A 26,056-nucleotide genomic window follows, 5' to 3' on the forward strand; every position below is an offset into this window, starting at 1 on the left:
AATAGATATTCAGTGTTAGGCTTTACTACAATGCCATACTCAGTATAGCACAATTTTCCTCCAAATTATTGCTGAGCACTTGCTTTAACTATTGAAATCAAATATTTCATACCTTTAAAGTACCATCGCAGTGACAGCAGGTTCTGTATAATTCAGTTTATTCAGTGAATCTTTATTTCAGAGGCTCTGTGCTGAATTAGCAAGGTTATATTTGACAGGTGAACAAAAACCTCTTTTTAACAAAGTTTTGTTTTTCTTTGTTTTGAGTTGCAGCCCATTAGTGTCCACAATGCCCTTTATGAATTAGACAAATCCAATGAATCATAATCATGAAGTGATAGAACAGTTAGTTTTTTGCCAATGTGTGAACTGCTTGTAACAAAACTAAAGAAATAAGATATTTTTCATTATCATTTTTTTCTTTACATCAAAACGATGTGAAGGTTATGGTCCCTAGATCCTCTTTTCTGTTTTGTGGCACATGAAACAAAGGTGCATTTATAAAGATATTGCTGAAGGAGATATTCTTTACCTTAATTTCAGTCAGTTATGCAAAGAAAAAAATATTAAAGCTATAGTCTTACTTAATCATTTTTACATTTCATTTATCAACAAAATGTCACTGAGTTACAGAATTTGTCATATAGTGAATATCCCCATTATTTTGCTTTCCTTAACAGTTGTTTTTTTCACTGCTGTCACTTTTGTTGAATGCAGCACATATTTACCTATTCATCTAAATTTAGCTCTGTGCTGTTCAACTTTGTTTCACTTCTAGTAAAAAAATTAAAAAGTCTTTGCTACGAGAATGCTGAAGCCTTGAATCATGTTCAGTCTCTTGTATGCTACATACTACACTGTAAAAATGCAGGGTTCCACACAATTCATTCATGTTTTCCCAGCACAAACCAATTAGGATTATGTAGCAAATTTAAGTGAATTGAAAATAAAAAAGTAATTACAAAAGTATAAATAAGTTTAAAAATATATTTTTGAAAATTGTTTTGGACAACTGTGAGCACTGGCAATAAGTTGCTGGCTGCAGTTCACTATACAGCCACAGGTTTCACTAATAACCCTTTAGAAAATTTAAAATGGGCAATTGTGGAATTTTTAAAAACATTTTTCTTTATAAACACACACAACCTGTTCTCCAAACCAACCATATAGGTCAATTGTTATTTTAATCTATGTGCCTTTTAATTTACATGACAGAGATCTTTTGTACTATATTCTCTGTAAGAAAGCATTAGTTTTAACTATTAACATTCATTGATTAATTTTCCATCAGCTTTATCCCTTATTGATCAGTGGTTACCACAGCTTAATGAACCACTAACTATTCCAGCATATGTTTTATGCAGCAGATGCTCTTCCAGCCACAATGAATTACTGGGATACACCCATAAACACTCACATTCACACACACTCATACAATAGGGCAAATTTTGTTTACCCAAATCATCTATAGTGCATATCTTTGGGCTGTGGGTTGAACCGGAGCACCCGGAGGAAACCCGCATGAACACAGGGAGAACTTGCAAACTTCACACAGAAATGGCAACTGACCCAGCTGGAACTCAAACTAGTGAACTTCTTGCTGTGAGTTGACTAACCAACCGTGCTGCCTAACTATTTACATCATTACCAAATAACATTTTTTGATTTCACAGCAACAATGCCAACTACTTTAAACAAAACAACATATACAGTAAGGCCTGTTTGTACTTTTGTACTGTATATGATGCTAATATTGTATGAATTGAAACTAACCTTACTTAAATTATATATATAATTTGTGTGTGTAATTTGTGTGTGTGTGTGTGTGCATATATATATATATATATATATATATATATATATATATATATATATATATATATATATATATATATATATATATATATATATGGAATACGGCATTCTCCGTTATCGTATTTTTTGCTATACATTTCATCTTTATTTCTATAGCACTTCTACAATGTAGATTGTGTCAAAGCAGCTTTACATAGAAGTTTAGGTAAGTTGAAAATGCTTGGTCCCGTTTTCAGAGTTGATGTTCAGTTTAGTTTTCTTTAGTGTGGTTTAAATTTTACTGCTGAAAGTCCAAACACTGAAGAGCAAATCCATCAATGCGCAGCTCTACAAATCCTAAACCAAGCAAGCCAGTGGCAACAGTGGTAAGGAACAAACTTCACCAATTTTGATGAATGTGAAGGAAAAAAATGTTTAGATTTATGTCACAGCAGCAGAGGCAGTGCAACAGCAGGTTTAGTAGTAATCTCACCCACTTTAATTGGCCCTAAAGTAGAAATACAAACCAAGCCAAGGATTGCTGAACTATACTGCACAGTGGAAATGTTAGAATGTACAAAGTACAAGTACAAAATATAAAAGCATTAGTTTACATGACATTCATTTGTAGGTAAGAAACTTCATGCAAAAATAACTTATTTGATTGTTTTAGTTAGGAAACTCTACATACTCTGTATAATTATTTTTGCTTCGGATTTGTTTTCTTTTAAGCGACCGCCTGAAGATAGTATATCAATAGTTTGATTTCACAGGCATGGAACTTCTGACAGAAGAAGATAAAGTGTGTGTGTTTGTGTATATAGTATATTGAACTGTTTTTCTCCATTTTTTTTCAGAGAGAGACTTTACGAAGCTTATACAAATAAATGTCATTCCACGTGATTGAGGATGTTTAGTGTGTTATTTCTTAGTCTCCTCTACATCTTGTTGGGAGTCCAGTTTCTGCTGCTGCACTGACAGACTCAGCAAATATGCTTTAGTTGATGTGTTTTGGATTGTGTCCACCAAATGTTGAATCACCGGATATTTTTATCCCGGCTAGCATTACTTCTGCAACTCATCTTCCATAGATCTTTTTTCACATATCTGTATATATTTCATTGTGGCATCACAAAACTACAGACTGTTTTCACTTTCAAATAAAGTGTTTGATTTACCATAACGCGCACAGAAGCACAGTCAGTAGTTTGCAGTGAAATATGCTGCTGACAGAGCTCAGATACCTGATAGAAATCGAGTGAGCTTCGCACACACAGACCTAAAGAAGGCCAGGAGATGAATGAGGTTACCTGTATCACCATCTTGTAAAGCCAAAGACACGGTCGCCATGGAAACCACAGTATTTAGATTTAAGAGATGGATTTGGGCGATCTATCAAAGGGCATTTCTGCACATCTGAGCATAAATGGAAATTTGTTTTGTGAGAGTCCTTGGATTTTTTTTCCCCATAGTGCATAGTGTTATTTTGATGAACACTATTCAAAAAGGATAACTGGGACATATGCGTGAACATTTGGGATGGCTTCATTTTTTAAAACATAGCTTTTTTATTGCCTTTGACAGAACTGTCGTTTTCTCTGGAACATTTCATTACAGTGGAAAAAGGTTTATGAGATGATTAAAATCTATAAAAAAGGTTCTTTTTGAAAGGTTTGTTCGGGAACCAAAAAGCTTCCTGTAAAGCATTACATGGAGACACCCTTACTGAGTTCTTCCTGATGCTTTGATTTTAGGTGTTTTGCTTTACACTGTATCCCAGGATATGCTTTTTAGGGCACAGCACAAAAATAAAATAAAATAAAATAAAAGTTTAGTGAACAAGCACAACATTCTACTGTTTTCATTTCTACACCCATGTACAAACACAAACCAGAAAATAGCAGTTTAGTATCACATTGACTATTCATATTACCAATATAAACAACACAGTGAAGTGGCTAAACATTAGCAATGCAACCTTAAAAATTGCCTACCATCACTCATGTTGTTGTGTAATTTATTGAGGTTGCATGGGTTTAGAAAGTAGCCCATCCCCATTGGCATCTGATTTGTCACAGGATTCTAATTAAGACTTATCAAATGTCCTATGGGTTCGTCTGCTTGTGCAGCGACTCATTAGAGGCACCATTGAGGCTCTGCTTGTTTTGGTGCAGTGCACACTGATAGATCAAAATGCTGCGGTGTGTACAGTGTGTTGTATGTGTAAGCTATACTATCACTCACTTGGGCTGAACATTAAATTGACAAAACACATGTGCAGCAGCACATGCTAGTGGTGCAGAAAAACGTGCATAATCAGCATTGGGATCAAGGCAAATATACTGGGCATATTTTCACCCCATGTTCTGATTGTTATGCTACATGTTTTTTTAAATCTACATTAAATCATGCAATATTAATAACTGGGTAAAAATTTGGTAGCTGTAATGATCAAAAAAAAAATTTAAATGAGAAATCTAACGTGATTTAAAAACAAGTAAGTAAAAGCTACAATAGTTAGTTACTCAGTAGCTATGTTCCATCCAGAAATGCGAATAAAATTCAGGCTTAAAACTAGAATATCGCATTAAAGATGTGCGAATAAAGCAACGTTTCCATGTAACGAGTCAAAGAGAAAAAAATTGTCATTTCCTGATTAACTGGCGCCAAATATCAACAGTAAAAATGGAATTTGCCGCTGTGGGAGAAGCTACGTCAACCTTTTTTCCATTTAAATTAATAACTTACATCTTAGATGCTGACATGCAATGAATGTGTGGTGGCATTTGAAGCCATAAGACGCAGAGCGGAGATGCTCTTGGCAGTTCTAGAGGTGATTAATAATATAATAGCACTAATACTGAAACGGTTAAGGCGTTTAAGAGTGACCAAAACAACATTTCAGATGTTTTATAATGTGTTCAGCCTGCTGGTTTGTCTATTCACACACATTTTCATCATCACATGATCTCTTATAACAAAATCACATTACTTTTTAATGTACATACTGGAATTTGTTCGGTAAAAGTTACTACTCAGTAATGGAAGTTCGCTACTCAGTTATGCATATATGGTATTTATGTGCATTTCCAAAATTATGCGCATCTTGGCGTTTCCATCCGTGGATTTATTTTATGTGCATATCCGAAATGCACATAAAAATAGGTGGATGGAAACATAGGCTAATGATAGTAAAATAACAGTTGTTTTCAAGACATTGTACTTTGCATTATTCTCATTCTTTATTGCTTATCATTTGAAGTTTTGTAAAGAGAGACAGACATGCTAAAAAGTAAAGGATGGTAATGTTTTAAAGCATTAAACAGCAAAAATTGTAATGTATTTAGCCAAGCATCAAGAAGAAAAGTACAGCATTCAGAATTCACAATGTAGTTTTATTATTGAGGTACAATAAACAACCAGCATTACAAAAACCCTTTTATCAAAACCAAGCAAGAAGAAATTATGTGAACAGATCTACCACAGAGGTTTACCTTTTATACTTGTGAAGACACAACTAATCTGTTGAATAGTAACGCCGGTGGTTGTTTTCCCTGCAGACTGTGGCTTATCTGTCTTCAGTTATATGACCTTTACATGGAGGTGTACGCAAGCTCTGCACACAAAGATAATCCAATTGTTGTCTTGTTAAAGAATTCCCTATAGTCCCAAAGGCTGACCAACCTTGTCAAAGGTGTTTAACATAGATAAGCTGCTGAACAGATTCAAAATCGAACTGCACAGTAGGTGGAAAAAAATAGTGAGCAATGGATTGTTACAGTATATCTGCTTAAGGCAAGACAATACAGGTAAAACAAAGTCTATGCACATGTCAATTTTAAGATTTAAGGCTTTTTGGCTTTTCATAAAGTGTTTTTTTTTTTTTTTTATGAAATGTAAAAAAAAAGCATCCAAAATAGACTTTTATGTGTTTTTTGTGTCACACTTTGAATTTGAATTTGTATATCTTAATTACAATACATAAGCTGTTTTTTATTCTCTGGCTGAGCCATAAATCTCTACTCCAGCAGCACATACATACACCAGACTTCACAATTTTATTAATATCTATAAGGTTTCCTGAAGGAAGTGTTTATACTTATTCAGAATTATTAGCCCCTCTTTCAATTTTTTTTCTTTTTTAAAGATTTCCCAAATGATCTTTAATAGAGAAAGGAAATTTTCACAGTATGTCTGATAATATTTTGTCTTCCAAAGAAAGTCTTATTTGTTTTATTTCAGCTAGAATAAAAGCAGTTTACAATAATAATAAAAAAACATTTAAGGTCAAAACTATTAGCCTCTTTAAGCTATATATTTTTTCGATAGTCTACAGAACAAATCATCATTATACAATAACTTGCCTAATTACCCTATCCTGCCTAGTTAACCTAATTAACCTAGTTAAGCCTTTAAGTGTCACTTTAAGATGTATAGAAGTGTCTTGAAAAATATCTAGTAAAATACTATTTACTGTCATAAAGGCAAAGATAAAATAAATCAATTATTATAAATGAGTTATTAAAAATATAATGATTTGAAATGTGTTGAAAAATCTGCTCTGTTAAACAGAAATTGCAGAAAAAATAAAATGAGGGCAAATTATTCAGGGGGGCTAAAAATTCTGACTTCAACTGCATATATATATATATATATATATATATATATATATATATATATATATATATATATATATATATATATATATATATATATATATATATATATATATATATATATATATATATATATATATAGATAGATAGATAGATAGATAGATAGATAGATAGATAGATAGATAGATAGATAGATAGATAGATAGATAGATAGATAGATATACATATATATATATGTGTGTGTGTGTGTGTGTGTGTGTGTGTGTGTGTATCCATTGTTAACATTTTTTTGCTAGAAATGTGTGCAGATTAGTCTCTGTTTAAGTGAATAATGGCTGTAATTTAAGTCTCACAACATTTCAAAAAATGTATATATATATATATATATATATATATATATGCATATAGTCCAGTCAAGGAACTCTAACAATCGCCTATTGGCTCATGTGTAGTATTACCAGCCAATCAGGAATACTTTCTTATTCATGTCCTGTAAGCACAATGTGTGCTAGCTTGGGTCTGGTATACTGCACAATTCAGAAACCTTTTTATTACCCCTCCTTCTGCCTAACGCCATGTGTAAAGATCTACTAGGTTTATTTCTTATAAAGCAGATACTTTTTATTATCTTAAGCTGAACTTGACATTGTATTCCTGCACTACAGCAGCAAGAACAGCAGCATGTGAATCACGGTCACACTTTATTTTGATGGTCCGTTTGTTGAATTAAGTTGCATTGCATTGACATGCCAACTAATTCTCATTAGATTATATATAGACTGGTAAATTGGGGTTAGGGTTAGTGTAAGTTGACACATACTTGCAAAGTTTTTTTTATGGTCTGTTAATTCATCAACAGATATTAAGCAGAGAGTCTACTAATACTCAAATGGACCATCAAAATAAAGTGTTACCTGGATCTCGTCTGCCAAAATCAAGCCATATACAATCAAAATTTCAATTTTACAGCTATTCCAATAAACGCTGGTTAAAATGATTCCTCTGAATTGTTGTCATGTTTAGGCACACAAAATGTTTGTGATTCTTAAAGTAATCAGTCAACTGGTCAAGTATGGTGATAACTATTAGTTCCTATTTTGAAATATATTCACCAGCAGGGTCTTGTCTTAATGAATAAAATGCCTGCTGAGGCACCTGTGTTAGTTTTCTGAAGGTTATTTATATAATTGTAAACATGAGCTCATAATGTGGTTTTCTTATGGTGCACAGTTGCTGGTAAAAGATTTTGGAGAGAGCAAACCTCATGGAAGGAAACACTGAGCCGATGGGAATATGGCTGCTTTCCTAATCGGTTTATATGGCTTATCCCAGTATGTTTCAAATGACCAGCACCCCATGGGATAATAACACACTCTCTAAGCAGTCAGCGGAAAGGCATTCATTTGTGATCTTGCTGCCATGATCTTGAGCAGACAAATATTTTTGTACTTGGAAAACTTGTAAATGTGACTTTCCAGTTTTTTGACCTTTCCAGGCCATTGGCTTGTTTTAAGATTTGACACCAAAGTGACATGGGAGGTGTAGTCTGGGGAGAAGAGTGCCAGCAGTCTTTTAACCTGTCATGCTCCTGACTCGGAGATGGCCTTAATGCGCTGTTTGTTTACCCTGCATCTGTGCTGTCAGACCCAGAGTGTCAGAGCTCAATATGGCTTCTGTAATGCAAGGGATCCATCATCAACTTTTCCTCAGGCTGTTATACCTGTACTTCAGCTCCACACTGTTCACAATGTCATGCTTTAATTTCATATCTCACATATTTGCTATGCCTTCTGTTTATATGCATCTCATTTTTCACATTTTGACAATACACATGCTTATGAAGGTAAAAAAATCTACACGTTCATAACAAGAGCAATAGATTTATTATTATTAATATATTATTGTTATTTTCTAATATATAATATAATTATTTAATATTTATATTATTATAAAATATTTTATAGATAAATATATAATAATAGTCTATTATTATTATTATAATTATTGGTATTATTACTATTATTAATATTACTATTATCTTGCAATGCTCAGGAGTGTTTCTGCCACTAGCTACCCCACAAACAGAAGCATGCAGCATCCCGCTCTGGTTCCGATAGTATGACAAATGAGCAGGGACGTTGTTGGGGTTGGGGGAGTTAGGACGATTGTAAGGGCCAAGCATTACCAACCACAACCCCCCTATCCCTCCGCCCCCTTCTCTCTTTACTTTCATCCGCAACACCACTCTACCTCAACCACCCCCTTCCACCCCCAATCCACTGTTCACTTTTGCCTTTTTCCTTCCTCATCACCCCTACCCACAACCCCTACACCCACCCACCGGTCTTCAATTTTGTCCGCAAAACCCAAAAAATGTTGTCAAATGGCCCGTACCGGCCAGTGGTGCCCCTGCAAATGAGTCATACTAGGAGTAACAGTTGAAACTTACTTATCTTCAAACGACATCTAAAAACGCGTTGCACCAGTTACCAGTGTATAACGATCACGGACGTCTATCAAACAATGGAAATATAAAATATTGTCTCATCTTGTGAGATTGTCAGTCTCTGAGTAAGGGAATGCCTTTCTCTTAACACACACATAATACTGAACAGTTGTTGTCCACTGCACCTGCTGTTATGGATGGACACAGTGCTAGGATTTTCATTAAAAAAGAGATTTCAGTTTTGAAGCTTACTGAATCTTAAATGTAATACTCAGATTCCTAATTATAAAGTTTTTGTTTTCATAATTGTGTTTATTTTGTACTTTTGCATCACAAGAAGCTCTTCAGGCTGTTCAAAATAAACAGAAAAAAGCTAGTACTGGAGATGTGTTGCTTATTCCTATTGTATCATACTCGGACCATAACGTGACCCGATTGTACGTACCTAACTGTGGGTGTAGCATAACAACCCTATTATTTTTCAATAAAAGTAATCTAAGGTAAGTATATTCAAGGCTTTAATGTGATGTAATGTAATGTAATGTAATGTACAAATTAAAGCATTGTAAAAGAGAATGTTCTTCATACTTTTAGAAAACATATCACTTTTATGTGAAGTTTCACTTACTAATTTTGACAGGAGCACACAATATGATTGATCACAGCTAGTCACTCATCTGTAATTATTAGTAAGCCAATCGGATAATTTCAAATTCACTTTAAAAAGCCTGACTAACATTATTCCCCTCATCTTCGTTTTTGAAGAATCCCTCCATCCACCCTATCTCCCCCTTTCCTCATTTACCAGGGGAAACTATGGAGAACTACCCGATCTCGTACCCCTTACATGCTCATTGACCAGGCGGGAGCCCTGGGGCTCAATTATCTTCGAGCTCATGATTCTCTCTCGGGACAGTATGCCAAACCTGCTTTTACTATCAATATCTAAGTGTGAACTCCTGACTCTTGTTTTTGCTTAGTGAGTGTTTAGCAAATCCTTACTAAATACTGTATATACATTCAGATATATAGCAAAACTTTAGATTATTAAACATAATAACTAATAACAAAGATTTTCCCTCAGTAAACTCACAATTACTGTAATTTATTGATAGTATATACGTTGTTTTAAGGTATGCTAATAGCAAATATGTGTTCACCGATCTAATGTGTTCATTTGGTTGACATTGCTCAAAAGTAATTTGGCTTATTCTGATCTTAAAGTTAACGATACAGTATAAAGTGAACTGGAACAGGTTCAAAATGTTCTCTCTTTCTCTCTCTCTGATAGTTCATTAGCCTTCACTAACAGCCAGCGCTGGCCCTTTGACTCGCTCCTCTATTTAACACCATTGTGCTCAGCCGCTGTTTAAACCATTTTCTGCTAATGCCCGTGTCCACAGTCTGCGGCCAACCATCTCTGCTAGCAATTATTACATCTCTCCCAGTCCTATCCACACCAATAATCCTGCTATCAGCCAGCGCTAGACCTTGCTAGCAACACAGCTGGCTACACTGGCAGTAGCATCTAACCCCATCTGCGGATCTTATCTGCTTTCACGGCTTATGGCAACAGTGCTGTGTTTCAACCTCCAACTCAAACAGAGGCAAACAGCCGAACTACGCTAATGGTTATGTTAAGTGTATCCTTTGCCAGCTTTGGCTGGCAGAACATTTTGTTGTGAAGCCTGAGGAGTTTTGTGCCATTTTTTTTGCTGAAGCAGCCTCGAGGATATTTAGAAGTTTATTAGCCCTAGACAACCTCCTCATTTATGTTGCATAAGATGCAGACTGTAGCTGTTCCTGCAGAGTCTATATTTCCAGCTTTAATTGGCGCAGAATCCGTAAATAACATGAGTTGGCATCAGTCTTGTTCTTAATATTTCTTTCGCTTAAAGTGAATATAATAGGCAGTGATTGTAAACTGGCAGCATATTGAAATTGTGTGTGTCCCTCAGGATCTCCTGTTCCAGTTTTTTGGATGATGTGATGAGATGCACCAAAAATAGATTTGTATACTATTGCGTTTTCATGACAGATATGAATATCCTTTCATTCTGCAGAATGAAAAAAGTCAGATACTTAGATAAGCATAAAAAAAACTATTTGCATAAAATCTGTTGAGATTTGGACAGCAAAAGAGAAATGTTCTAGAACAGCACTCATAGTGTGCCGCAAAATGACATTCATAAATTAAATAGACAGTGCGTCCGGATGGAACGAAACAGATTTAAAACTCTGAAGACTCTTTCTGAAAAAGTTTTACAAGCAACATGCAAAGGAGGTCTTAGTTCAGGGAATTTTATTTGTATTTGGCCGGTGACAAATTTTTTAAGCTTCACAATTATTACAAATGGGTAGGGGCCTTTGAATACTGTATTTTGTGCTTTTTTGTTAATAAATGAAACTGAGATCCTTGATTTATTCACTCTTTTTCATGTCAGGCTGCATATTTAGACTTTTAAAAAAATAAGTCCATTTGCATTTTTCACTGGGACTGCAATACACAATGTCAGCACTGCTTTCTCTGCTTTCTGGCTCTGAGGCTATCAGGATTATGATCAGATTTGAACCAATTTTTTCAGCCCAGAACCTCTTTTCTTTCTGAAATGTGTTGCACAGACAAAACCATGTTGGTGGAAAAGGGATAACAGGGCACTGGTAAAGGATGCAACATATCTAGTGGAAATCCTAATCAAACGCTGACTTCAAAGCTAGCAAAGCATTTTGCAGTCATTCTCCATTTGACAAATCTAAAGAAATGTTTCCAATAAGATGAGTGTTATGATGACGATAAAATGTGTCTGGTGCTCGTGCCAGTATGAAGCTGAACAAGACCTCAGTGGTCTTGAATAGCTTCTGAAAAGATTTTGACAGAGAAATCAATGTAATGCACATCAGAGAGAGCCGAGCACAGGTGAAGGTCCCTGTCAAAGGGACTCATGTGTGAAAAGTCATTTGTTCAGCCAGCCACACACACACACTAAACTCACAGTGGGTTCCAAAAATAAGTGATTCTGCATGACAGCCCAGTGAATAGCCATCCAAGGTTTTGAAGTTGTCAATAAACACTGCAGAGGATGCTTTCCCAGGAATTTTGCAGTGTTTTCACGCATGCATGCTGATCCAGGCACTAGCAGTGTGGGCTTTTGTGATCTAGCCTCCATCACAACAGCACACCATGCGTATTCTTTCTTAGAAGTCTCATTTGCTCATAATAAGGCAATGCCGATTGACACTTATGCCTCTGGTTGTCAGGTTTATCGTCCTCAGCCTGTCAGTGCTGCATAATGCCCATCATTCTGTGGCCTGCCTCTGCCAGAGACTGCGAGGGACAGCTTGCATAGCTTCAAACCTCATCCAGCACTGAACTGTGCCCCCTAATAAAGCCTAAATTGCCCACCGTGGAGCAGGAGAGCAGCTCCAGACATTCATTAGCTTAATGAAAACAGGCCACTCCACTGCAGCCGCCCAGTGAGCATCTTCACACTGTAGCTGAGGCAACCATCTGCTCCGAGGCACCCAGCCAGCTGCAGAGTATTCCTGTCATACACACTCCGTCAGAGGAGATGCAAACGGCACACCTCCAGCGCACCCGCTCCCAGAGAGGTTGGTCATGGCGCTTTGGTGCAGTGCTGCAATGTTGCTAAATATACTGCCCTACACACACCTCACCCTTTCACCTGAAACCGTGCACATTTGCTTTGTGGCTCTGGACACATTTTGTGACACTTCTTCTGCATTTTGCCTGCTAGAGTTTCCTACAGCTGCATCTGCAGCCTAGCTGGGATGAGCATGTGTTGAGGAGTTTCCAGCCATGTGCTAGGCAGGGTATGTCAACACGTGTTATAGCCAACTGTTTCATTCTGGCCGCCAAATATCAGCTAACCTTTGCAAACATTTGAAGGGCAAATTCACTTTCCTTAGTAATGTCTGGCTCACTGGGCTGGAAACTAGCAACAGGTAACAGCAAAACAAGTCTAAAATTATAGAGTGTCAGAGTGTCCAGAATACTTAAAGTTAAGGTCCAGTGCTTTCACTGTGGCTCCATGAGAATCTGTAATGTTTCAAAACCAAATTGTACCATAAATTGAGTTATTGTCTCTTAGAAGGAAAGAAAAGACGATTCTAAGGGCTGGAAGACTTTAGATTTTTGAAGTCGATTTTTATGTGATTAAAGTCAGTGTCTACTAGAAACTTGTGGCATCAATAATTAAACACAATATTCAAAAGCTTTGCAAAATACCCTTTATTATTACCAGTTATTTAGAGGGAAAAAATACAAATGCTGTCAGACATCCAATAATATCTGAATGCAAACTTGCATATGCAAGCTGAGACATGCAGTCTCAAATGCACAAAATGACACAATGCATTCAATGAAGCTAGTGATGTAACTGTGAGGGGTAGGGATAAGAGAGTGATTAGGTGTTTGTATTTAAAGAATCGCATGGAGCTCCCCAGACAGCTCCTAACAGCTGTATGAGAACATCTAGCATTTTATATACATTTTTAAACAAGAAATGTTATTAAAATCTAATGTGGTGAAAATATGACCGTGACGTGCGATTGACTGGAACACATTGAGACATTTGAGTGGAACACAAGTGGGACATTTCACTGCTGAATTTCTCACCTTCAACTGTGCCAGGAATGAAGCATGCTTCCCACGCCATGTTTCTTTCAAATAAAACAGTTGTCTGTAAACAGAAACACAAAGCCACCTTCATCAGTTTTTCTGATTGGTCCACTTCTTTGGGACAGCCATTGGGTAGGTTTACATGGACACCAATAATACAATTTTTATACGATTAAGACAATAATGTGAGTGTCTACCATGTTAACACTGATTTTTAATTACCTTAATCTGACTAAGGTCATAATTAAACTAAACAGAAATGGAATTAAGACAGGTGGAGTATGCGGACTTCAGTCACATTATCAAGGTAATCAAATTATTACTGTCATGTAGGATTTTCACCGCATTTTGTGACAGAATATTCCATATACACACAGCTGTTTGACACTTTTCTCTGCAACTACCAAGTCAGTGAAGGACCACAGACACCTTCATCGCAAAATGACATGCAATTTTTAAATTTTTATTTTTCCCCATATGACATGCGGTATCAAACTCATTAAAATAACACCCTTCCAGCAGTTCATACTCGCATCCAATACCTTGTCATACCTTGTCGCGGGGCATGCATAAAATGTTCCTGAATGAAAGTGAAAGTGCAAAACATCAGTGAAGTAGACAAACTAAAAAGGAAACACCTGAAATTACATGAAACTCCCGAGGAAATAGTGATAGCCTGGTAATGCAATGACGTTAATCATATTATGTGCTATAACATGTAAAATGGGATCATAAAAGGAACAGTCCAAAAGTAACTCATGTAAACACCTTAATCTTATTATTGTCTTATAATTCCATTCATTTTCTTTTTGGCTTAGTCCCTTTATTAATCTGGGGTCACCACAGCGTAATGAACCGCCAACTTATCCAGCATATGTTTTACGCAGCGGATGCTCTTCCAGCTGCAACCCATCTCTGGGAAACATCCATACACACTTATTCACACTCATGTACTACGGACAATTTGGTCTACCCAATTCACCTGTACTGCATGTCTTTGGACTAAGGGGAAAACTGGAGCACCCGAAGGAAACCCATGCATGACCTTCTTGCTGTGAGGTGACAGCACTACCTACTGTGCCACTGCATCTTAATCAGATTAAGCCAAATAATTTGATTTCTGCATTTGATTTGATTTGAGTGCATTAAAGTCGACCAGTGAACTACTCTGTGAAACCCCTATTCTCAACATTTTAAACCTGTCTGTTCCTTTGACCTTACAAAATAATGTTTCTTTCCTGTTCAGCAGATAGCATGTCTAATTTTAGTACATTAGGTTTTTGCCATCTGATAGTATCTGAATGCAGCCTTTATGATGCAAGCTGACTCAGTTATGTGCGTGTTTTTTATGCGCATTACCAAAATTTATGCACATCTTGGCGTTTCCATCAACTGATCCAAAATAAAAATAGGTGGATGGAAATGAAGCTAATGAAGCAAGTGACATCACTGTGATGGTTAGGGGTGGGGTTAGGTGAGTTCTTTCAAAGGCATTGCATGCAGCTCAGATTGCATCTGCACAGAGTCTGCAGCCAGACCCCTCTCGATAGTCTATGATGAGTTCAGGTGCAAAAAAGTGCCATATGTAAAATTTTCTCGTAAAGTAAGCATTTTACTCAGCCCACCTATGTTTACAGAATGTTCAAATATTTTACTTTAGAGGCAATGAAAACCACATATTCTTTGCCATAAAAGTAAAATGACTGAAATACAAAAAGGAGGCTGAGACAAATGCTAATGTATAACATGTCTAAGACTTTTGCATCTGAACTTTCAAATGTACTTTATATTCAGTATAGTCACATATATAGAAAGAGTAAAGAGTCACTTTCTTGTTATGTTTTATTGTCCTGAGAAAAAAAAAGCTGTTTTTAAAACATATCTCAAAAATAACATTAGTCTAAAGTGAATTTAGAGGGGCTGCTGGCTACGGCGATTGTGGCAATACATCAGAGAAAATGATGAACACTGAACGTGAGCAGACAGTGATGAAGTGACACTGTTATAAAGGCAATCTGATTCACCGTTTTACACAAGGGCACTTTTTCTTACGATGGCAGCATTTATTGACTACTTAAGATGGGTTGTTATCAGGGGCATTAGACAATCCTTAGCAACCCCAATCTGAATGCAGTGCGCAAGAATCAGAAATCCCTTGAAGAGACAGTCGTATGATGCACAGGCGGTAAAACAATAGAAATCGGGTGGAAAAAAACTGTGAAGGCCAAGTGTTCTCAATGACCGCTGATCTGACTGAAATGTTAGTTGCTGCCCCAAAGCAGTTGCTGGATTGCTCGTCATCTGGGTAGTATTACTCGAATCCCCATTGGAAATGAACTCATTATGTTATGCCTCATTCAAGCATGGACTTCTGGATGGTTTTGAAGATCCCTTTTGGCATTTGGTACATGTTATAATATCTCTGAAAGCAGCGGAGCCCAACCACTGACCCCAAACATCGATTAGACACATGAGCAGCTGCGGTGCCCTGCAGAAACAGGTGTAGACTCTCATCTTTTTGATCGCTTCTGACAAACTTCAAAAAGCAAGCCGTGAAAATATGCTTGATCCACAACTGGCGTAGATTTAATTTTGAACCAAAAAATGAGAGTTTTTTATTCTCCCGCTGTAACTGGTTTTGTGCATGATGAGAAAAACCAGCTTACTTTCAAATGTTTTTATTGAGTGTGAGGTAACTGAGGCAGCCGTCTAGGATGCAGGCAGTGTGAGAGACCAACCGTATTGCCTTTTCTCTCCTCTATTACAGTTTAATTTTGTTGGGAAACTGCTGGGGCCCAGGGGCAATTCCATGAAAAGATTACAAGAGGAAACGGGAGCAAAGATGTCCATCCTTGGCAAGGGTTCAATGAGGGATAAAGGCAAGGTAAGATGAGTGTGCAACAACTCACTTATTTCTCCTCCTGTCTACCACATGCATTGAAGATTTTGAATGTTTAGTGAATTATTGGGTTTATTTAATGGACTGTAATTCGTTTGTTTTATTTTAATAAATGCCATGAGTAAATAGGCATATACAGTGTATCTGGAAAGTATTCATGGCGCTTCACTTTTTCCACATTTTTTATTTTACAGTCTTATTCTAAAATGGATTAACTTAATTTATTTCCTCAAAATTCTATACATAATACCCCAAAATGACAACTATGCAAATTTATTAAAACAAAAAAACCTGAAAAATCACATACAAAAGTATTAACAGCCTTTAAACTACCTGCATTTAAATAGACCTGCATTAAATCATTTGTCAACGTATTGTCTATAAGAACGCTTAAAAGTTTCTACAATGAATGGAGATAATTGTGCTTTGGTAAATCATAATCACATTAGACAAATGAGATTAATAGTCATAATTATTGAACAGTTTTTTTATATGATAGTTGTTTTAAAATTAATAAAAGATGATATTGTGACATACAATGTCATTTAACTGTGATTAAAAAGTTGAGATAATTATGACTTTTCTAATATTAAAATTTATCTAATTTAATTTCATAATAATTACTTTTGGGCGAAGCAGTGGGGCAGTAGGTAGTGCTGTCGCCTCACAGCAAGAAGGTCGCTGGGTCACTGGTTCGAACATCAGTTCAGTTGGTATTTCTGTGTGGAGTTTTCATGTTCTCCCTGCATTCGCGTGGGTTTCCTCTGGGTGCTCCGGTTTTCCCCACAGTCCAAAGACATGTGGTACAGGTGAATTGGGTAGGCTAAATTGTCCTTAGTGTATGTGTGTGTATGTGTGGATGTTTCCCAGAGATGGGTTGCGGCTAGAAGGGCATCCGCAGAGTAAAAATGTGCTGGATAAGTTGCCGGTTCATTCCGCTGTGGCGACCCTGGATTAATTAAGGGACTAAGCCGACAAGAAAATGAATAAATAAATAATTACTTTTTTAGTGTTTTATCAAAATGTTAAATTGAAATGATGTATTTTACTCATTTTAAGTAATATAAGGCTCATGGCCAGGGGGGTTTGGGTGGTTTGAAAGACCCACCTCGCGCTGACAAAGGTCCAGAATTGGTCCGCTATACAGGCTCATTTAGCCTATCCCATGTTTGACTTTTATGCTATCATGAATTGGGAAACTAACCAATCAAAGAAGGCTTTAAGACCAAGAGGAATCTTCTGTTGGATTATTATTATTAATATTATGTTTGAATATTGTTTGTGAAATATTCAATTGGCCAAATTCTGAATGAGATAAGTTAAATGTAATAGCTAGTTTGTTATTTGCGTATAGGCTTCAGTTTTAATTTAAAACATGTTTTAACAGATCCCTAAAACAATATATAATGGTAGATGATAATAAAATTTTTTTTTTTAAAAATATGCATCTTTTCATATTTCTTAATTCAAATTTTTCAAATCTAAAATGCTAATCTCAACATTATTTATAAAACTGTAATATGAAACTTACAGATTAAAAACACATTTGTAAAAAAAACCACTTAAAATAGTCAAATAGTATGGTAAGTAATTTGGCAAGATGGTAAGAACAATTTTTGGTACATCAAAAAGTGTGGCTATGATCAATATCTCTAAAATACAGTATTAAACCATATATTTTAATAACTGCAAGGTGCAGTTGTTTTTCAGAAAAAATTAAAAATAAAAATAACGACCCCTTTCAACAAACTGGCTACAGGCCTGAATATGTTTGTGATTAAAAAAAACACATGTAAATAATCATATATTTTTGTAATATTTGATTTTTTTATCCCAGTTTTAATAAATCTTCTAATTAAGAATTAATTCTCACTTTTTATGTCATATGTATGATTTACCCATAAGCATATAGTGAAAGTTTATATATGCAGTACTGTATATATCCATCTATTCCAGAGCAGAGTGCTTTTTATCCTTTAAATCCTGTAAAACTTTCATTTCTGTGAGTTCAACAAGCCTCAGCAGTGGCTGATAGAGCACAAAGCCTGAGACTGAAGATCATTACCTGCACTATATGCTCCTAGATAGAGAAGGATCTGCTGTTTTTAGCATTTACTGACATTATAAACATTCTGGCAGAGGGAAATCACAAACAATATAACTATAGATACCGCTCTGACCTATAGTAGCACATGGCAGGACTAGCACAACAGCTTAGTGATGTTTGCATAAAAGAGCAGCTTACTAATTAATTGTCAATGTTTTTCACTTAGGATTGAGTGTTTTTTATTGACACCAAAGTGTATAATATAAAGCCTGCATAATTTGAAGCATGGAGGCTGTGACTTCATAAAATGGTTTGACAAGCACAGTTTTTTTTCTTCCTTTAATTTAGTAGATTTCTTCTTAATGTTAACATCATTTTGGTGACGTATAGAAGAGCTTTAATTCAGACATTGCCATATAGGCTATATACTGTATACAGTGTATGGATGTTAATAGAATATACACTGACTGTACATTTTACTAAATTAAAAAAAAAACTATGTCTTTAAAAAAAATAAACTAAGTAGATATGAAAAAACACACAAATGTGAATGTTGATATGACAATTTCTCACATTTTACAATAATCACATTAACAACCCACATCACATTTAAAAAGAAAAAGAGAAACTATAATAGTATAATATAATAATGACTATAATACCCATGTCTATGTACTTGACTATAAATCACACTTTTTGATTGGACTGTTGAGAATTTGAAGCTGACTCAAATTGTTCCAATTCATTAAAACAATGAATATACTTTAGGACAGATGTATTAAAACTCTTACACCATATGATAATGGGCTATGAACAACAGAAACCAAACAAGCCAAGAGTATGACACATTTATATATATATATATATATATATATATATATATATATATCCTTTGATAAGACTAAACAAAAATTAGTTCACCTCGCCTGGACAAATTCCTTAAATTGACCATATAAACCAATCAGAAATTATAGTAACAGCAGCATGTGGGAAATGTGTGCTCACTGTGAATGTGTTTGCCTCTTTGACATTAATTGCATTATACAAGTTGCTTTGGAATGTAAGTCAGTGCATGTTTTAGATGAAACAAACATTTAAATGAGAAGATGAATTAGTCTAGAGAGTACACAGTTAATAACCAAATCTCTGAACTGGAAAATTGTCAGGGATTTTAATGCAGAAAATCTGTAAAGTGCTACAGTAAAAATCTGTTACCTGGTAAACAGCGTTTTTGTATGATGAATAAGTGCAAATTGACTAAAACCAGAACATGCATGAATTGCATGACACTTCACTTTTTATAGTTTTTATTTTGTTTGTTAACATTTTTATAGCTCTTTTGTTTCTCATTAGTGAAGTACACTCTCAGAAAAAAATGGTAAAATGTTGTATCAAAGAAGGTACAAACCCTTGTCACTGTGGCAGTATCTTTTTATGGAACAGAAATGTACCTTAAGACAAAGAAACAAATTTGTACCATTGCAGGTTGTAACTTTTAGGACATAATTTGTACCATGGGAAACCAAAATGTACCTTTGGTTTTTAAAACCTGCAGATACAATATTGTACTTTCATCAAAGGTATAAATCTGATCCATGAAGGTACAGTGACAAGACACTTTGTACCTTAACAGTGTCAAATGTGTTCCTTCAAGAACTGTTTAAAGGCATTTTGCTACTGTATATTCAAAATGCGTCATTTTTTTTTCAGTAAATATAAAACATCAAATCCATTTTTAAACAATGTTTTTAAAGAAGTTTATTTTTGTGTAAATGCACAATTTCAATTTACAATAAAGAGTCAAAATACTTTAACATAAATCAAAAGATCTATTTTTGCTAAATATTTTACAACAAAAATGTAACAGAAATACATTCTCCCATCTACAATATAAACATTTTTGTTCTCCAATTATTACTCAATACCTTTGTAATCTCTTATTGTAAAAATTAAATTTTTTAAATTTACTTAATTTAAAAATAGAAATAGAGTTATGTAAAAGTATTGTAATGAGATATGCACAATGTTTGATTAGTTTTACAATAGTAAAATGTCTGCATGAACACTTTGCTTATGCAGGACTTTTGCCAGCTCATGTGTGTAGTGGAAAGCAAATGCCAAAATTCGCAGGTATCTATAATAAAAAATGTATTTATCGTAAATTGCTTACCAAATAATTATTAAAAATGCCTTAAATGTTTAGTTTACAATACCTATAGTTTTGGTTTACCAGTTGTTTTGTATTATAGAACTTAATAATTAATGTTTATGAGTTTCTTTAAACATAAGCTTTTAAATGATTATTCATGTTTTAATACGGACATTATTCGAAAATCTCTTTTCCTTTCTAATAATATTTATTTTCATAGATATTGTTATAAAGAAGTTGGTTAACACTTATGTATTGTTTTATAAGGTACAGCTTTTACAGAGGTACAAAACTGTTTCTTAAGCAACATTATTTGTACCACTGTGTACCTTTTTTTTTCTGAGATTATACATTTGAAATGCATATATATATTTATTTAAATTGATCAAATATGGTACTACTTTACAAAAATAAAAGTGATTTTTTTTTTTTTTTTACGGTTTCTACTGTATTTGTAACATTAAAATTCTGGTCACCACACCTGCCATTTATTTTTTTTAAATTAATGTAACTATTCCTTTTTATTTGCAAATACTTCAACAGTGTAGGTCATAAATGAGCTTTTGAGACTATTTATAGTGTACAGCTTGCTCAGTGGCTCTTTTTTAAATGTGTGCTTTGGACTGAGCGATGGTGAGTGAGATGTTTAGAAATGGCATTTTGTTCTTCAGCCAAACAGCTGCCCTGAGAGACACGCTGGTCATTTACCTAAGCCAGAGAATCACTCCAAATGTAATATTTCTCGCTTTGCTGCTCCTGTCATCTGATAATGGGCCATCCTGAATTCCCTAGCTCAATAAAATGTTAATTTCAATATTTTTTATTGAATGCAGGGCCACTGGATGAACATTCGTATCCAGCAAATATTAGTTTTCTTTCATGCTGCGTGTGAAATGAAATATAGCAATAAGCAAAGCAAGGTTTGTGTGCTACAGCGATTTGACCACTACTAAGGGTTGTTGTTAGGCTCAAGTGAAGCATGGAGACTTGCCTTATTAATATGCCATTCAGTTGATGTGTGCATATTTGCAACACTGTTGAATGTTGTTTAATCAATAATATTTCAGAGCTGGAGCAATCCCAACAATGTCAAGATAATATTAGTCTCTGTTACCTGAAGGGTTCTACAAAGTCAACAGAACTTTTCTGTTTGTGTAATCAGCAATGCATTTGCAGTTACCTGAGAGTGTAGTATGAATTATTTAAACCAAAGCTGTTTTGTCCTCATTTGGTCTCTGAAAGCAAAATTTGTTCAGAGCCAAACCTTGTTTTATACATTTACCACCTGCAATCTATTTTAAATAAGGAGCTACAGATGTGCTCTGCTTTAGCTCTGTGACGAGAAATTTAAATATCCCTTTCAGTGCAAATATATCCTTTCTATATAATTGAGGCTCTGTAAAGTGCACCATATTTGCTTATGGATTTGTTAATGTGATTATATTACTAAAAGCATGACTGATCTCATGTTTTGCATGCAAAAGGGAAAAAGTAGTTTTCAGGCATGCAAAAGCTAATGTATGATATTGCTCTAATTTCACCCAAACATTAGAATGTGTTTTTTTTCTTTTTTTACATTTTTTTTTGTTTCTTTACTTCACTGTTGTGCATTTTTACAGTGATATATAGAAGACATTCACTAAAATGCATTATTTGTGTAGAAAAAAAAAAGAAATACTGTCATAAGAACAAGTAAAGTGTATTTATAAACTAATCTTGAGAGACACACGTGCTTATGATTGACCACGGCTGGACCTGCATTAGCTAATGCATAATTCTCCAATCAGATGATTTTTTAAAGTACTATAACTAATATAGTCTTCATATCGTCATCTTCATCTTGAAGAATCGCCCCCTCCTCCCCTATTCCTCCCCTTTTTTACATGATCGGGCGGCAAGGCAGCCTAGTGGTGTGCGTGGTTGCTTCACAGCATTAAAGTCACTGGTTCTAATCCTTAGGCCAGTCGATGTTTCTGTGTGGAGTTTACATAAAGTGTTCAGATGCAAAAACCTTCAAGTGCCATCTGAAATTTCCTTTTAAAATTAGCATTTTTCTCACGCTCCTAAGTCTTTATTCAGTAATTTCACTTTTATGGCAAATAATAGGTTATTTCCATTGGATTTAGCATGGAATAACTGAACATAAACATAAGAAGCTTGGAAAAAATATCATTCTAGAAGAAAATTCCAAATGGCACAGTGGTTTTTGCATGTGAACTCTTCACACGTTCTCACCATGCTCGTGTGGGTTTCCCCCTGGTTCCCCGGTTTCTTCTTCCCATCCAAAGATGTGCATCATAAGTAAATTGACTAAACTAACTAGGCACCATGGTCAAGATCCTAGCCAACAGTATTTTTCCCTCATAAAGCATTCATCATTAGCCACAAAGGAGAAGGGGAGTTCTCGAAATCTACCTAAACTCAATCTTCCCTCTCGCCCTGCTAACAGGAGGGATCCCAGGGATCGAGGATCTTTTGAGCTTAGGGCTTTTCCCTGGACAGTTTACCAAACAAGGCATTATTGTCAATCATCAGCTAAGTGTGAACTCTTGAATAATCATTTAAATATTACAGGACAGCCCCAAAATGCAAATGTTAATATTTAAAAGTTTATTTTACTAACAATTTTCTACTTTTAATCCTTAAATATTTACACGCATATCTGTACTTTTCTAAATTTTAAACCAGGCTCATTACTTTTGTTTTCATGTGTTTGGTGTTTTGGATAAAATAAATGTATTAACAGCATTAATGACTATACCCATGAAAGAAAATATTCTCTAAAAACATGGGATAACATGGGATATTTTAATTTTAGTTTCAAAGATGATGAAGCAGCTTTAGCCTAATGGCCTAATGAAAAAACTTTTTTTGGACAAAATTAAGTGTTAATTGAAGACGTTTATTATTTGCAAAGATAAAGACTTTAATTTTTTTTGTGTGTGCAAGCATAGACACTAATGGCAGTTTTTGTTCTTGATCTAAAAGCAGCAATACTGCAGTGCACACTGAATGCAATTTTAAACAATTTTTACATCAAAATCAAAAATGAAAGTTATTTTGTATAAATGTATGGATATGATGTGAGGTCTAGCCAGCAAAAAAACTAAAACAGCAACAAGTAATGTGTAATTTTTACTTAAGTACATTTTTGAGGCTGTACTTCATTATTTGTACTTGAGTACAAAAGTGTAGTCAGTACTTCAGCATATACCAGAGTCGTTTTAAACACGATCTGTACTTTAACTTGAGTAAATGACGTGTGTACTTTTGGCATATCTGGATACTGAAAATATGAGAGTTTCAGTTTACTGTTCCGATGTCTCTGCCATGTTTTGTTAGCGTATTGCTTTGTTTCTGATGTACTTAGTTTAGTAACATGAGCTACCGCACCATGAAAAGGTGGAAATATCAAATATTTAAGAGCAATAAACTCACTTTTCTGCAGCACTACACAGGCCTCAGGGTGCCTTTTGATGATGCCACAAACTGTCGTTGACTATGTTTTTTATGATTTCAGAAAGGTTTTCTTTTTTACCCTGGTACACTACATGACCTCTAAAAAACTGCATATTCAGAGCAAATTCTCTTGGATATTTCATTACTTAAGCAAAACAATGTGACATACTGCAGTCATTTTAATATAGCACAGCCAACACTTATTTCAGAATGCATACAGTATATTATTTTATTTATGTGTTTATTTAAAAATGTTATATAAAACCAAAGTCAAGTGGCATGGTGGCTCAGTGGTTAGCACTGTCGTCTCACAGTAAGAGGTTGCTGGTTCAAGCCCTGGCTGGGCCAGTTGGCATTTCTATGTGGAGTTTGTATTTTCTCATTGTATTGGCGTAGGTATCCCCCACAGTCTAAAGACATGTGCTACATGTGAATTGGGTAAGCTAAATTGGCCGTAGTGTATGAAAGTGTGTGAATGTGAGTGTATAGGTGTTTCTCAGTACTAGGTTGTTGATGGAAAGGCTTCTGCTTTCTAAAACAAACAGTATGCCGGAATGGTTGTCTGTTCATTCCGCTGTGGCAACCCCTGATATATAAAGGGCATAGGAAAATGAATGAATGAAAATCAAATTCTATTACACTAAATGATAGTTTTGAAGTTATTTTATACTTTATTATAAAATAATTGTGTTATTTTACACATTTTACAAAATACTTTGCTGGTGGTTTATAAATAACATTACTTTAATACATTTAATTTGACACATTCACCTAACTGGGATGTCTTTGACCCACATGCTCTAAAAATGCAAGATTGTTGTAACCCAATGTTGGGTCAAATATGAACAAAGCCAACTTAAACTTATTTGACTAGTGTATTATAACCCAGTGTTGATTTATTGAAACCCAGTGTTGGGTTTGACCATATATGAGCCAACATAGGGTTACAAATATTGGGTTACATCCCAGCATTGGGTTATGACATCACAGCATTTTTTAGAGTGCACAGTATTCATACAGTATATTCATGGCCCGCATCCATTTCTGGATTCCCAACCTGCATTGTTTAGATTGTGTCTACATTGTGCACTCAGTCCTAGTTTTACCATTACCTGATTTACATAATTCCTTAAGTGAACTGTGTACTCAAGCAATGCAGAAAGAATGCAAATTCAAGACAGTTTTAAGGCCTTAATCCTTAATGAATTCTCCCTCAGAGTTTAAACATATGTTGTGCACAGTGTTTAGTTTCATAATTACTGTTTGCCTTTTTTTTATATTTGATCAAAACAACTCGGACCAATATTTTATTTTTTATTTAAATAGTCTTACTCAAAAAAAAAAAAAAGTAAAAAGTTTCCAAAAGAATAAAATGAAGCAGGATTATGCAAACCAAATGACAGTGATTTGAGTTTCTACAAGCAGAATGTTCTTTTGTCAGCTTTATCAACACACTCCTACCATTGTTTTAACAATGCAAATGAACTGTGGTCTGAAATCTATTTAAATTTCTGGCAGAACTCAAACAAGAGCCTGTTGAGTTGTTTTAAATCCCAAAGGCAATCATTAATGCAAACTTATTCCATTATAAAAAGTCACCTTGAGCTGGTACAGGTTTGTTATACATATGAAATTAAGAGTCCGCCTTGAATCTTTATGGCTATAGATTTGTCTGTTCAGTTTTTGAAAGGGTGACTGAAACAATCTGTACATCCAAGGATCAGCAAACCAAACAATATTGCATTCAGAGTGATTTCCTGTGCAGGTAAATGAACAGCTTGTGTCTGAAAGCAGCAAATTGACTGAATCAAAAAAGGCATTACATTAACCAGCAGAGCAAAAAGACATTTTATGTACTGCAAATGTCAAGAAAAAAAAGAAAATGTAAATTGTGTATTTAATTTTTGTGGAAGAACGCTAAAATCAAGGGTTTATCACCAGTAGTAGTTCTGTTTCCATGAGTTTTAGGAGTAAATTTTATTTAGCGCTTCAAGCTTCGAGCTCTTT

The 26,056-nt window shown here is 34.9% G+C and overlaps 1 protein-coding gene across 9 annotated transcripts in view; it reads left to right on the forward strand.

The window, feature by feature from the left end:
* Positions 1–26,056, forward strand: part of khdrbs2 (KH domain containing, RNA binding, signal transduction associated 2) — a 130,830-nt gene that overhangs the window by 42,297 nt on the left and 62,477 nt on the right. For 6 of the 9 annotated variants that reach the window (XR_002459813.3, XR_012388697.1, XR_663203.5 and 3 more), the window contains 1 exon segment: positions 16,263–16,379. The exons of the other annotated variants lie outside the window; for them this stretch is intronic. Coding sequence is in view for 2 of the 6 variants with exons in the window: in XM_073919978.1 (XP_073776079.1) it covers positions 16,263–16,379 (117 nt within the window). In the remaining 4 variants the exon portion in view is untranslated. 9 annotated transcript variants of the gene reach the window in all.

Source organism: Danio rerio, chromosome 13 (genome assembly GCF_049306965.1).
Source record: "Danio rerio strain Tuebingen ecotype United States chromosome 13, GRCz12tu, whole genome shotgun sequence".
In the NCBI taxonomy this organism is placed as follows: domain Eukaryota; kingdom Metazoa; phylum Chordata; class Actinopteri; order Cypriniformes; family Danionidae; genus Danio; species Danio rerio.